The sequence below is a fragment of the Filicampus tigris genome, chromosome 4 (genome assembly GCF_054856515.1).
Source record: "Filicampus tigris isolate MCC_2025a chromosome 4, RoL_Ftig_1.0, whole genome shotgun sequence".
In the NCBI taxonomy this organism is placed as follows: Eukaryota; Metazoa; Chordata; class Actinopteri; order Syngnathiformes; family Syngnathidae; genus Filicampus; species Filicampus tigris.
This window is the reverse complement of record NC_141220.1, coordinates 24,377,510-24,390,730: the sequence shown is the minus strand read 5'-3', so window position 1 is coordinate 24,390,730 and position 13,221 is coordinate 24,377,510. Positions and strand designations below refer to the sequence as shown.

At 40.9% G+C, this 13,221-nt stretch overlaps 2 protein-coding genes across 3 annotated transcripts in view; both read right to left on the bottom strand.

Annotated features, from left to right (window-relative positions):
• met (MET proto-oncogene, receptor tyrosine kinase) overlaps window positions 1-1,178 on the bottom strand; it is a 67,226-nt gene extending 66,048 nt beyond the window's left edge. The window contains exon 1 of the mRNA XM_086027357.1: window positions 1,048-1,178. The gene's annotated coding sequence lies outside the window, so the exon portion shown is untranslated. The remainder of the gene's footprint in view (window positions 1-1,047) is intronic.
• A 1,076-nt stretch (window positions 1,179-2,254) lies between these two features.
• Window positions 2,255-12,776, bottom strand: cav1 (caveolin 1). 2 transcript variants are annotated; one of them, XM_086029527.1, is made up of 4 exons: window positions 12,709-12,776; window positions 12,163-12,253; window positions 10,386-10,568; window positions 2,255-4,530 (listed from the first exon to the last, which is right to left on the bottom strand). In XM_086029527.1, exons 2-4 carry the CDS (start codon window positions 12,196-12,198, stop codon window positions 4,189-4,191), a joined length of 561 nt encoding a protein of 186 aa, XP_085885653.1. In that variant the 5' UTR covers window positions 12,199-12,253; window positions 12,709-12,776; the 3' UTR covers window positions 2,255-4,188. The 2 variants fall into 2 exon arrangements, with proteins under 2 accessions (XP_085885653.1, XP_085885652.1); XM_086029526.1 differs by lacking the exon at window positions 12,709-12,776 and having other exon boundaries at window positions 12,163-12,489.
• Between the last annotated feature and the right edge of the window lie 445 nt (window positions 12,777-13,221).

Here is a 13,221-nt window from a genome sequence, read left to right as displayed (position 1 = left end):
CAACAGACATTTTGAACAACTGTATGCTTTCAACTTTTTACGATTCCACCATTTGAGTGCAGTCACCTAAAATGACATTGTAATGTTAACAAATGAGTTCGGTTGCTATTCTAATGATTGGAATAACAACTCTTTTGTTTTGAATAGAAATATTTCCATACTGCAGGAACAACCCTGAAGCTGAACCAGTTTTGCATACAAGACCCAGTAAAGCTGTTTTGGGAAAAATTGTGGTCAAAAATGAGTTCAAGGTAAAACGTGAAAAGTCCCCCACCAGACACACAACAACGTGAAAAATGGCAAACATCACGTTTTGACTCAACAATGTCGCCATCAAAAAGATAAAGACTTTTCCCAAAATATGTTACGTTGCTCACCTCAGTGCCATTGAGCCATCGGCTATGAAAGGTTTTGCCTGAGATTTTTTCAGTGTGTTATATTAGGCCCCAAAAATGCGTTTAATCATGATTTACTTATTATTGCTTAAACATTTTTACACTGTTCCTTCCTTAGGTGATGAAAAATGAAGCTTTGCCACAATTATTTTTAAGAAATGGCTACATCTGGTCAAAACAATTCTGTGTTGCCATTGAATAATAGATTTTTTTCCCCGAACATGCAACAGTTAGCCTATTTTCTCACCACAAAACATTATATTTGACTTAAAACAGAGGCTTCAAAACGGAGGCAATTACTTGAGCAATACGAGCACGCAATGTATGGTGACAGTGACCTCAACTCATTTCACAACGTACAGCAGTTTGGCAAATATTGAACAGTTCATTTAAAAAAACGAAAGGAAAGGAGGCTTGAAGCTGTTTGATGCCACTCCCGACAAAGCTTACTGTCAAACCATACATAAAACAAAGAAAAATACCTGTTGTGTATTTCAAATAACCACATAGTTTTGCCTGAGGAAAGTCAGTTTAGCGTAATGCAAACAAACAATGCAAAACACCATTGACATAGCACCGGCTAGCATCGATAGCCACGGTTTTAACAGATATTTGAACAACTCATGTAGACAGATAACGTAACAATACTCACAGGTATATTTTCTCTATGTCATGAAAAATGACAAACATTTAAGAGTAATTTACAGTAGTAATAGAAGAACTCGTAGTCGTCTGTCATTCCATTTGTTTGACTGTATTATACTGCCTCCCAGTGGCCAAGGCAGGCACGTCTGAAAGAGCAGCACAGTGAACTGGATTGCAACATCAAATTATGATGCACAAAATTGTATTTAATTATACTATTATTCTATGTTTTTTATAAAGTAACCAAAAATATTATAGAGTGCTAGTTTTCTTTCATTTAAAAAAGGCTGGAACGGATTATTGGCATTTTAATTTAAAATGTATGTTTTCTTCTTTTTTGCAACTGCAATTTTTGGGCGGAATACGTGGGGTTATAATATCAAAAAGAGGGTTGCCTCTGCTCCCAAATTATTCTTTTTAAGAATTGTTTTTTTTTAATAATTACAAACATGTGAATCCAAGGATCTTGAGCTGTGAGTATGCAGGGGTCCACATTATTGTAAAAAATGTGTTCGAAAAAGGGATACAGTACACGTACATTATTTTTTTGCCTTAAAGGCTTTATCCATCCATTTTCTGAACCTCTTATCCTATATGTTTCCGTTTAATGTATAAATTTATGCTTTAAAATGCTATTAATCCCATGTAAATGCAACATTTTGCCTTCAAAATAATAATATCTGCTGACAAATGGCTACATTAGGCCATGAAAAATGTACACACTCACTACTGGTCTCTCCCAAGTCCAACATTATAGTTTGTATTTATCCATTTTATCCACTAGAGGGAGATGTTTTATCATGAAGAAAATTGCCGTTTCTGCTGATCAGATTAAGAGGACGAACAATTTTTTTTATGCTGAAATGGCTTGAACACATTGAGTGTGATAAACAAGAGCTATTAGCAAGCAGGTTAGCTATTACTGTAAGTTTTGCTAAATTAGTCAAAAATAAACAGAGAGTATGCGTGAGAAAATGCGTACCGGCCTTCCACAAAGCTATTAAATTAATTAAAGCAAGTAATTTTCAACCAAGTCACTACTAGACGAAATGACACAATGCCAATAAAGAATATCAGATCATTGTTGTAATCCTGAATTTCAGCCTACGGGGCAACAGAAGCTACACACCTTTCTAAACAAAACCCAAACAATTGCTGTTTCACTTTTCAAAAAGAAGCTAAGCTTTTGATGTCCAAACACACACGTACACAGGTGGTCATATTCAACTTTAATGTGCACAGCATGATATTGTACAAGTAAAGGCAAGGAAGGAAAAAAAAAAACTTTATATATAAAAATATCACCTTTTGAGCCTCCTGTGAGGGGAACAAAAACAGCAGGTAGACTGAAGCAGTCAAAGCATGCAAACGTGAAAAGTTGAGCCCTCGACGTCACATTGAGTTTTTAAATGGCGACAATAAAAAGCTTTTTGCATGAGCTTTTTACGAACTTAAAAAAAGTCATTAGTTCTTCACAAAAAACGTTAATGCAATAACCACGACAATGTTTTTGTTTCGTATGTGATAAAAAAACAACTCAAAAGCAAAGCGAGTCCAAGTCAAGTCTTTACAAAAAATCAGTCATTACCTTGCTAGCTAGCAAGCTAGCAGGCTGCGCTAAGCTAAAAGAAAGGGTTGCTAATGTCGAGGCAGCGACATACAGTTTTATTGCGTATTTTTCACGTTGATACGCAATAATGGAGAGTCTCAGTCGCAAGTCTGTGCGTGTGTATGTTGGTATGCTCGTTAGCTGCTAAGCTTAGCCGCCCCAAGTTCTTCGCATTGTCAAGCAGGAGGCTAAAAAAGGTGAATTGTGAACTTTTTTTTTTCAAAAGAAGAAGCGAGTGAGCAACAGGTGGCGTGTTGGTCTTGAGGGTGGCGGACGGCGAAAAAAAATGGGGGGGCGGCGGGTTCAGTGTGTCGGACTGCAGCAAAGCCAGGTTGGGGGAGGAGGGACTAGGGGGTGGTTTTCGGAGGTCACGGGGGGGACATAGGGATCAATGGTTGTTTAGTTTTCTGTGGTGTCAGCAGGATTCAGGCTGCCACCGAGCTAGCGCCATGACCACCATCCCTCCACGAACAAACATGAACAATGTGAATGTCAGTTTGTCTACATCCGGTACACACTTAAAGAGGCCCCACACATGACGATTAAAAACACAAAACCACAATAAGAGTAAAAGAAGAAGAAGAAGACGCTGGGCTAGCTGTTAGCTGATCTACTAACTTCGTTAACTTACATTGTGGTTGAGGCCGGCTTTGTTCTTTTCTGAGGCAGGATTTTATATTGTAAATTGTGGGTCACGATTGCTATTCAAGCAGTCGCAGCAGGTAAAAAAAACAAACAATCACTCTTCAACACGCCTCACACTAGGATCATCTGAAGAGACAACCCTTGGGCTTTTGATGATTCGGTTTGCAACCCACCTCAAAATCGGACAGGTTATCTTAAACCCCTTTCTCAGTTGACTTGTCCCATCTGAGGTGTAACGTTAATGGTCGCTGGGCGACAACTCGCCTAAGGGGGAGATATTGTGCGTACACACGGCTCTTGGATGTGGTTTGGGACAACGACAACTGTTTTCGACATGAAGAGGCATTGTTAGTAAGTCTTTAGCATGAATAACTTCACGTTTTGCCAGTAATCTGCTTGTAATACGTCACAAGTGAATTTTGAATTTTTTTGTAAGGGATCTGGAATCAGGATCAAAATGAGACGAGCCCCTTTCATATCAGCTTCCTGGCAAATTGGCATATCAGAAGTGTTATTTATGTGCAAATTGCGGGCAGAACCCGCTATATCTGTGCACTTTTACACGACCATCACGACTTGCTGCATTCAGATAATGAGATGTGTCAGGGAAATATCCAAAAACAGCAACATTATGTATCGACTTGAACACAGTGACAGTGAGCTAAGAAAAAGCCGGCTCCAATAGTCAAGCAAGATGGGGGCTTGTGTGTACCAGGATATGAATAGATCAAAACATGAAGGAAAGATCTAAAACACAAATGAATACCACCCCCCTCCCTGTCCCTTAGCTTGGAATGTCCAACCTGTAAGAATGTCCTTTCAGACTCTGGCCCCACGCACCCAATACCCCCCACCCCCCTGATGAATTCCCATGAATCCTCCTCCGGATGGCGCCTACACCTCCTTGATGGTGCTGATCCGCACGTTGCTGAAACACTTGCCCACGGCCTCGAAGAGCGGATCGCAAAAGGTGTGCACGCAGATGGAGTAGACGCGACTGACGCAGTGGATCTCGATCAGGTAGCTCTTGATGCAGGGCACCACCGCCCAGATGTGCACAAAGGACAGGATGGCGAAGAAGATGCCCCACACCAGCGCCAGTGGGATGCCCACCAGCGCCGTCAGAAGGCGGTAGCACCAGTACTTGGTGACGGTGAAGGTGGTAAAGCTGGCCTTCCACACGCCATCGAAGCTGTACGTGCCCGCCGGCTCGGCAATCACGTCCACGAAGTCCACCTGAGGAATTAAAGACCAGTGAGAAGGGACATAGAATTGGACATTGGATTGTGATCTTATTTGCGTTGCATTTTCTAAAAAAGAAAATAAATGATTAATGCTGTTCTTTCACAAAAAAAAAAAAAAAAAAACATTTCATTTGGCACTTTGGTAAAAAGAAGACAAAGAATTGATGTGGAACTCTCCCTATAAAAACAAAAATTATTCATGTGGAACTTTCCTGAAAAGAAGACAAATAGTTGATGTGGAATTTTTGTAAAAAAAAAAAGGTACAATTTTCATTAAACGATGACAACTATTGCTTCCTAAAAAGAACCGGTATTAACTATGTTGACCAAAACGGACCAGGCAATAATTCGATACATCCCGCATTGACACCTTACAAGCAGGGAATAAACAAGAGAGAAAAGTCTCTCTTGATAATTACTAATAATTACTTTAAGCCAAATGCGGTCCTTGTTTTCTGTTTCTCTTAAGCGGCCTCGCATTTCCATCATGCCGTGTTGGAAACGCTAAAGGTCACATTGAAGCGTCAACAACACAGACGCTCCCTATCATTCCTCTCTGCTACCTCTTGAGCTCACCGTCAATATTTATCCTGCTCAACCTTGGAGACCTAACAGTGTTCTCATAGAGGCAACATCAGCAAGCTTTTAGATGAACTCCAAATGCCTCTGTCAAGTGGAGGCTGAGTTAGCTTAGCATAAGAACTGGACTGATAAAACATATAAATGTGTGTGTCTCCGCATGTGCCCTATGATAAAGTTGAACTCCTTATATGAACTAAACCACAATCAAATAAATCCATCTAAGACTAATTTAGCATTTTATTTCTTGGCAGAAATATGGACTCAACGCACGTGTACGCTACAATAATGTTTTACATTAAATCCTAATGGGATGTCAAGTTTGTTATCTTAACTTAGCGTAAAGACTGGACATGCTACATATGTGGCTAATGAGCATTAGCATATCGTCCGAAAAGCGTGTCGCTCAGAATGTACACTGTGCCGATCCACAATCTGACACTTTCTGTCAAGTACACCTTAGTCAGCCTACCTTAGCACATGCTACAAACATCTAGCTAACACACATTAGCATTCATCTACACCTGTATCATGTTGTTCCACTTTCGTCTGGACTGTAGTAAAGTAGGATTTAGTATGATACACTTTTTCCCTTCCCTTGTAAAAGTGTGCAAAATCCCATGTTTTAAAATCGTTTTAGATTAGTCACAAGAACATATTAATGCTTCATGGAGCCACTCTCTCTCAGAAGTGTACTGGCGGAAAAATGGCCTCTTGTATAAAAGTATCAGCAGGGCTATTCATAATAAAACTCCCCCCCCCCCCCCCCCACTTTAAAGCTCTTGATAAAACACTTGAGTGTTTATTTGGAAATCTCACTGAATTCTTTCTGATGTGTGTTGTCATTGCAGAGTTTTTCCAGAGGGCGGACTCTAGCACTACAACAAAGAATGCCCCGTGAATATCAGCAACATCTAAAAGCTTCATCTGATGCCCAGATGAAGTCTCGTGGAAGCGTGTGACCACCCCCTGTCGCCGTGGCAACTGTGTTATTGCTCCAAAAACAAAAGTGCCATGCTATTCTCAGAGCGCTATCTTCAAACAAAGTGGCACAGAAGCATGTTAATGGATTCTTGTGTCGCTTCGAGGGGCTTCACACGTCACAGGAAGCGTCGGCCCGGGTCACGTCCTGTTTCACAATAAAATAATGACAATTAACAATATCAAGCGATAAACCGTCCACTAGTGCTGGGCGATATGGCATTATTTTGTCATAAAAACATGATTTTTTATATTCCCCACTTTGATGCGGTAGTCAGAAAACATGCAAGCACAGGAAGGTCAGGTTCAAACCATGAACTTCCAAACTGTGAGGCAGAGGTGAAGGACATCCTGGACTGGTCGCCAGCCAATGGCATGTCACATATTGACAAACAATAGACAATTCGCCAATCAATGGCATGTCACGATATAGACAATGGACTGGTTGCCAGTCAATGGCATATTACATACTGTATCAACAAACAATGGACTGGTCACTTGTCAAAAGAGGGTGCGTATCGACAAACAATGGGCTGGTCACCAGCCAATGACTTTGCACTTGCTGTTAGCCAATTGCATGTCACATACAGACGATGGACTCACCAGTCAATAGCACTTCTCATACATCAAACAATGGCTTGGGCGCATCCATTGATACGTCACATAGAGACAAACAATTTATCGGTTGCCAGCCAATAGTAGGTCACATAAAGACAATGAACTGCTCGCCGGTCAATGACATTTCACGTACAGCAAGCAATGGCTTGGACACCGGCCAAGACATTTTGGCTAAAATGATAGCTAATTTCAGTTAGCTTTGTTGATATGAAATATAGTTTCAGTTAGTTTTTTGTTTTTATAACCAAGCGTTGTTGTTAATTTTCTCAACGAGGGCGTTTTCTCAATTTGAGCTTTTTCCATTCATTTTCGTCAACGCTAATATCCTGGCTCAGGAAGTCCCGAGCCCCGATTCAAACCCCCGAACTCGTGCACTGCAAAGGGAGACGTGCACACTGTACGTCCACCGCGCTGCCAACCATTGTAACCACGTTGAGTGAGTTTAACCAGCAGATTCCACAACGAACAAGCAGCCGCCCGCCTCACGGATCTATTCGACGCCAGCGGCTGCTCTGGGCTGTGGAAAGACCGCGTCTGAACGGAAAGTCACAAACGAGCGAAGTGAAGCGGTCCCGCGCGGTTCTGACGGGGCCTGCTGATTGAGACCAGCTGCGGAAGCCGAGGCTCCCTTCAACCAGCCTCTATTTACGCGTGTTGTGTAGCTTGCTGGAAGGGGTTCCCTGTGTGCGTGCGTGCGCTTGGCAGAGTTGAGTCACTCAACTCGAATCGCCAGGCAACTAAGTGGAAAACTTGACTCTCCCTGTCCGGAGGGTGGGCGGCGAGCCCAAAAGGTGCTGAAGGAATTCCTTTTCGAGTGGCTTTACACATAAAAATGTGACAGCGGGCTGGACTGATGTTAGCATGCCTTCCTCACACTTGAAAAATTCCGGGTGTAAATTTGCATATACTCCCCCATGCTTCCCACATTCCAAAATGATCCACGTCGGATTCATTGAAGGTTTTAAATTGTCCTTAGGTTTTGATCGTGAGTGTGAATGGTTTGTCTGTTCATGTGTGACCGGTTGATTGGCTGGCGACCACTCCGGGGTGTACCCCGCGTCTTGGGTTACATAATGTTCTTCATTATATATAATTAGAGACAGAGTAAGGAGTGTAATGAGATGTTTCCACTGGGGATGTTAACATTGTGGTCGATTGTGGAGGAGGTCGGAGAGTCTGACTCATTTGTCATGAGAAGGCAGAACAACAACAAAAAATTCAACTTTACTTCTTATCGTTTCGACATGCAAGCAAGACATGGCAAATGTGCGTGCAAGTCTTTTAAGAGCACTGGCTGTCTTTGGGAATATTTTGAAGAGCTCATGAAATGATTTCACGGCAATTCCAGATGATCATAGCTCAGGTTGTCTCTGATGTCAGCCACAATATCGGAATATTTGCATGATACGCTTTATATAAGTTACGTAGTATGTTCCGAAAACTGAAATTAATATATTCTGAAATTTAAATTTTTTTTTAGGAGAATAAAAAAAATTATTAAAAATATTTTACAAAAAGAGGTATACTTTCATATGAAAATAAAGTCACACGTTGCGAAAATGAAATGAAAATATTAAGAAAAAGAAGTTGTAAGGTTACGAAAATAAAATCGTAACATGACTTGAAGAAAGTCTGCGGCTGTTAAAAAAAAGAGAAAAATTTGTTATGATATGAAAAAAAAAATTTTATTGCAAAAATAGGTATTGTACGAAATTAAAGGAGAAAAACCTTAACTTTAACCTCCCCTTTAAAGTTCAGAAATGTATTTAAAAATATTTTTGGGGGGGTTGCAAAAATAAAAATATATTACAAAAAGAAGAATATTATTTACATACATTATGAAAATAAAATTGGAATATTCCGAAAATGATACTATAATATTTATCCCGAGAAAAAAATCCAACAGGGAATATTATTAATATGATAGCAAACAGAATTTGGTGGTTCACTACAGTAAGATTGCAACCAGCGTCCTGTGAGCATCCAATGGGATTGCTCCATACCGCTCTTAGCCACTAGGGGCCCATATCTTTCGATTGCAATGAATGGCATGCTGTGACACATCAACCAGTGATTTTTTTTTCTTCTTGACATTCGAGTTTGTCGCAAATTTGAGTTGGATGGACGTTCCAAATCCCGCATGAGCTAAATTAATTTTCCACTTGTTATTATGCATCTCTTTCTTTTCGTTCCGAAATCCAATCAATGCGTCTTGTGACAAACGACAGTGTGACTACCATGTGAAACTTGACTTCATGATAAAATTGTTGATACAATGTCCCCACACTACGGTGTAAAAAGGACATCAATTACTTGCAAATTTTTGTTATTCGTGATGCGGTAATCATTCACTCAGTCCCCCCTCCCCGAATGCTATATCATGTTATTTTAAGCAGGTGTTTTTTGGGTCATACTTTTTATAGTAGACAGTACGTTATTGTAAAGCACTCGCATGTGGGAGGGCTACAGTTACGATGCACTTTTCAGCCGCAAATAGAACGATGTGAGAACTGTAAAATTCATGCCCAAAGAGCACTCTCACGAAGGAGCTGTTGTCAACCACGGCTCGCACGCAGACACTCACAAGCCGCCCCACCAGGCTGAACAGTTGAAAGTGGACGTTTTGTAGTAGGGATGAGATGAACAGTTTAAAACTTCAACGGTTTGAATTAGTCAAAAAAATTATAAGTTTGAGGAGAAAACCAACAAAAAAAATGATAATCTTTGGCTTTTATTTTGAAATTTTGAAAAAATTAGCAGTAGGGAAAAGCCGAAGAGTTTATAGTTGGAATGGTTTGAAGCGGTCAAAAATATGGACACAAGATTGACTTTTTTTTTTTTTTTTAAATCGTAATTTTTGGCATTTGCATTACAATTTTGAAAACAATTTTGCAATAGGGATAAGATGAGCAAATTAAAACTGGAATGGTTTGAATTGGTCAAAAATGGTAAAAAAAAAAAAAAAAAAAACAGGCAAAGTTTGGCTTTTATTTTGTAATTTGAAAAAGAATGTCACAGGGATAAGATGAACGGTGTAAATTTGGAACTGTTTGAATCGGTCAACAAAATTTTGGGAAAAAAATGTAGTGCACACTAGGCCACGCCTCTTAAAGCTACATGCCTGGAGAGGCATTACAATTACAATACACACAGCTTTTTTTCAAGTCCACATATTCAAGGATTCAAGGAGGTTGTATTCCTAAGGATTCTTTCATATGGTGCGAGAGGATCTGGAATGTAGCCAACCATGTTCAGCGCGGACCATAATGATAAAGCTTCTGTTATTCGGGTGGTCACATAGGATGGGAGTAGAATGGAAATACAGCGGAGTGTGCCAATGTGAGGACACGAGCCATGCTCACATCATGGGTGTTTCCCCAACTTTTCCAGGATTTTCACGCACGCGCACACACGCGCGCGCGCGCGCACACCCCACTCTTGCCTACTGACAACAGGTGGCGCCACACGTACACTCGTTTTATTTAGTGTGGTCGCAAAACTCATTGAAATAAAAAAGTTGCAGAGTGGAAAGAAAGATCTCCAACAAACGGACATTTGTCGTGTTTTCCTCCTGGCTGCGTTTTTACCTCCCACCCAGTCACCCAGTCAAAAATCTCTCTCAATTAAGGTGACGTCATATGGAAAAAAAAAATAAATAATAATCCTCACCTTGACCACGTCGTCGTTGATGTGCTTGGGGTCTCGGTTGACCAGGTCGATTTCTTTGGTGTGCACGTCGTCCATCATGGACTTCTCGTTGAGGCTGTCGTTGTCCATGTCGCCGTCCGTCTTCTTGTTGTTGGGCTTGTAAATGTTGCCTTGCTTGCGGATGAAGGGCGAGTGCACAAAATCCTGCGCGAGACGGAGAGGGAGTGAGGGACGACGACGGCTAGGAGGAGGAAGGAGTGAGAGAGTGGAGTGGAGTGGCCGCACGGGGTGGAGCGCAGCCACACCCCTCAAAACAGCCGCAAGGGGTCCTCACCTCCCCTCTCACTTGCGGCTTGGGCGCACGTTGTCCGTGCGTAATTACGCACAGGGAAACACCGCCAGTGCGCACCAACTCACTTTTAACCAGCGTGTAAAGTATCGTCCACAACACGGTGCTCAAACTTTTTTCCAGGAGAGATATTTTTCCAAGGACCCACTTCATTATCCTAACTGCACATAAACCCCGAAATCACATAGCGATGACTAAATTGCTTGAAGAAGGGGGGGAAGTTGGAATGTTCCAATAACAGATTCAGAACTTTTTTTTTTTTTTAACAGAAAAAAAAATGTTTCTTTGGGGGTGGGTAAATTAAATTAATCAAAGAGGACTCAGTTGCCCATCCCTGGTCTATACACTCCCACAGTCTGTCAACTAGCTAAAAACTTTAAATATTAAATCAACCAACATTGGTCTATTTTCTGTGACTTTGTTTGGGCTGAAAGTGGAGATTTTATAACATTGTGTGACTGGAAGTGATGCCAGCCTAGAAGTAACAATGGGATACTGTCTTAATTTTTTCATAGGCTGTCTAGAAATTGCGTGCCAATTTTATTCAATATAAAAATGGATGTTGATTGTTGATAACGTATTTCCAATTTTTTGAACCCCATGAGCCCCTCAAGGATAAAAGTATAGCTCCGCCGCTGGATCGACATTAAAATACAGTAACGTAGTAGGCCTAAGTGTTCATTAAAAAAGAGGTTGTATTCCTAAGCATATAGTATTGCAAGCCACCGTCACCTTGTGCATATTGAACATCAACACTGACTGCACTTAAATAAAGAAAAATAAAAAGCTTCTTAAATAATGACTCGGTTTAAATATTTTGTACAGAAATTGAATTTTAAAAAAAGAAAAATCATTTTCAACATTAATTCCAAATGTATTGTACTTAGTTAATTGCAACTGAACTGTACTTAAAAATGTGTCGCGCACTTGAAAAGTAAAAACTGCACTTAAAAAGTAGAAGAAAAAAAAAAGGAAAAAAAGTGCCAATGATGGTGCCCTTAACACACTTTGAGGATCACTGAAGATGTAATAGCTAACTAACTACATAACTAAATAACTAAATAAATAAATAAATAAGACTAATTTTGCATGCAAGTGTCCCAAAAGCACGTGGCTAAAAAGCAGCGCGTGATAGCTGACAGTGCCGCCAGTGCAATTTGGAAAGTGACGTCGTCAGGCGTTCGCTTGTGTGTCTTTATGCGTGTGTGGGCTAGCGACCGAGTTTAACTTATGTTTTAAACAATAACAAGCAATATGCGCCTTTACGCGCGGAAAATCCACGCGCATAAAATCCACACAGGCGGTGAAATGTCCCACTGTCGCGCTAATGCACGCGCGCCGAGGGGTCCTTCACATTCAATCAGCTGGTGCGAGAGATCAGGGGCACGCAACTATGTCACGAGCACGATCCACTACAAAAAAAAAAAAAAAAAAATCCCACTCGTGTACCTCCTCTGGCTCGGTGCTCTTCAGTCCTCCTGCCATGATGTGGTCCTTCTAGCGACAAAATAGGAATCCGCCAGCCGGGAGGCGTGGAGCTAGATTGGGGAAAGAGGAAAAGGGTGTGAGCGTGGGGGTTCCCACGATGATTTATTCCCGACCTTTCCCCCCACCGAACGTGATTAGAATGGGATTGCAGGAAGCGTTGGAGGAGCTTTCAGGCTGCTTCAGGAGGGACTGCTGCAATCGTGGATGTAAAAAAAAATAAATAAACGAGGTGTTGGTGTGGCGTGGAATGACTTGCAGGCAAGAAGCAGAATACAAGCGGCTTCTTGTCGGCCGAGAGGTGGGCGTTAATTGGGAGAGACAAGGTGTTTATATACGCGCCGTTCACGAGGCAGATCAAGCGGCGCCAACACTTTGCTGCGTGGACCAAATGGGGGGAAAATATGGCATGAATAGACGTTTACCAAGCTGCGTTCCACAACAACAAAAAGTACGATTACAGTGATGCTTCGGTTTAATTCAAATTGTTCCAAAACCAAGCTCATAACTGAATTTACTTGGATGGCAAATCAAATTTGCCGATTGAAAGGGGTAACAACCAATCACGCAAACGTCAAGCAAACGTCACATGACCGTACTCGGAAAAGAGGTGAGCCGTGATTGATCTTTAGCCAAGCCCTTGTGTGATGTCATCTTCAGGCGACTGTAAGTGGCTAAATGGCCTCCCCTTGAGAGGGATACAAATGGATGGATTTTGCATCTTCATTTAATATCACACAAGTTCAAAATTAATCAGAATACTGTTTTTAGATTAGCAGGGCCACATAGAACATATTATTGTAAAGACATTTTTGGCTTGACTTTAAAAACTTTTCAGTCATAGAAGAGAGGAGTTGTTATGGGAATAGAATTAAACATTACTAAAATATCAGAATGTTATGAGACTATTGTCCTATACTATTTGAGGATATAAAGTACATATTACAAGTGGCAATGTTATAAAAATAGAAAAGTTGCGATATTACAAAACTAAACTCATCATATTTTGCAAAAAAATGCAAA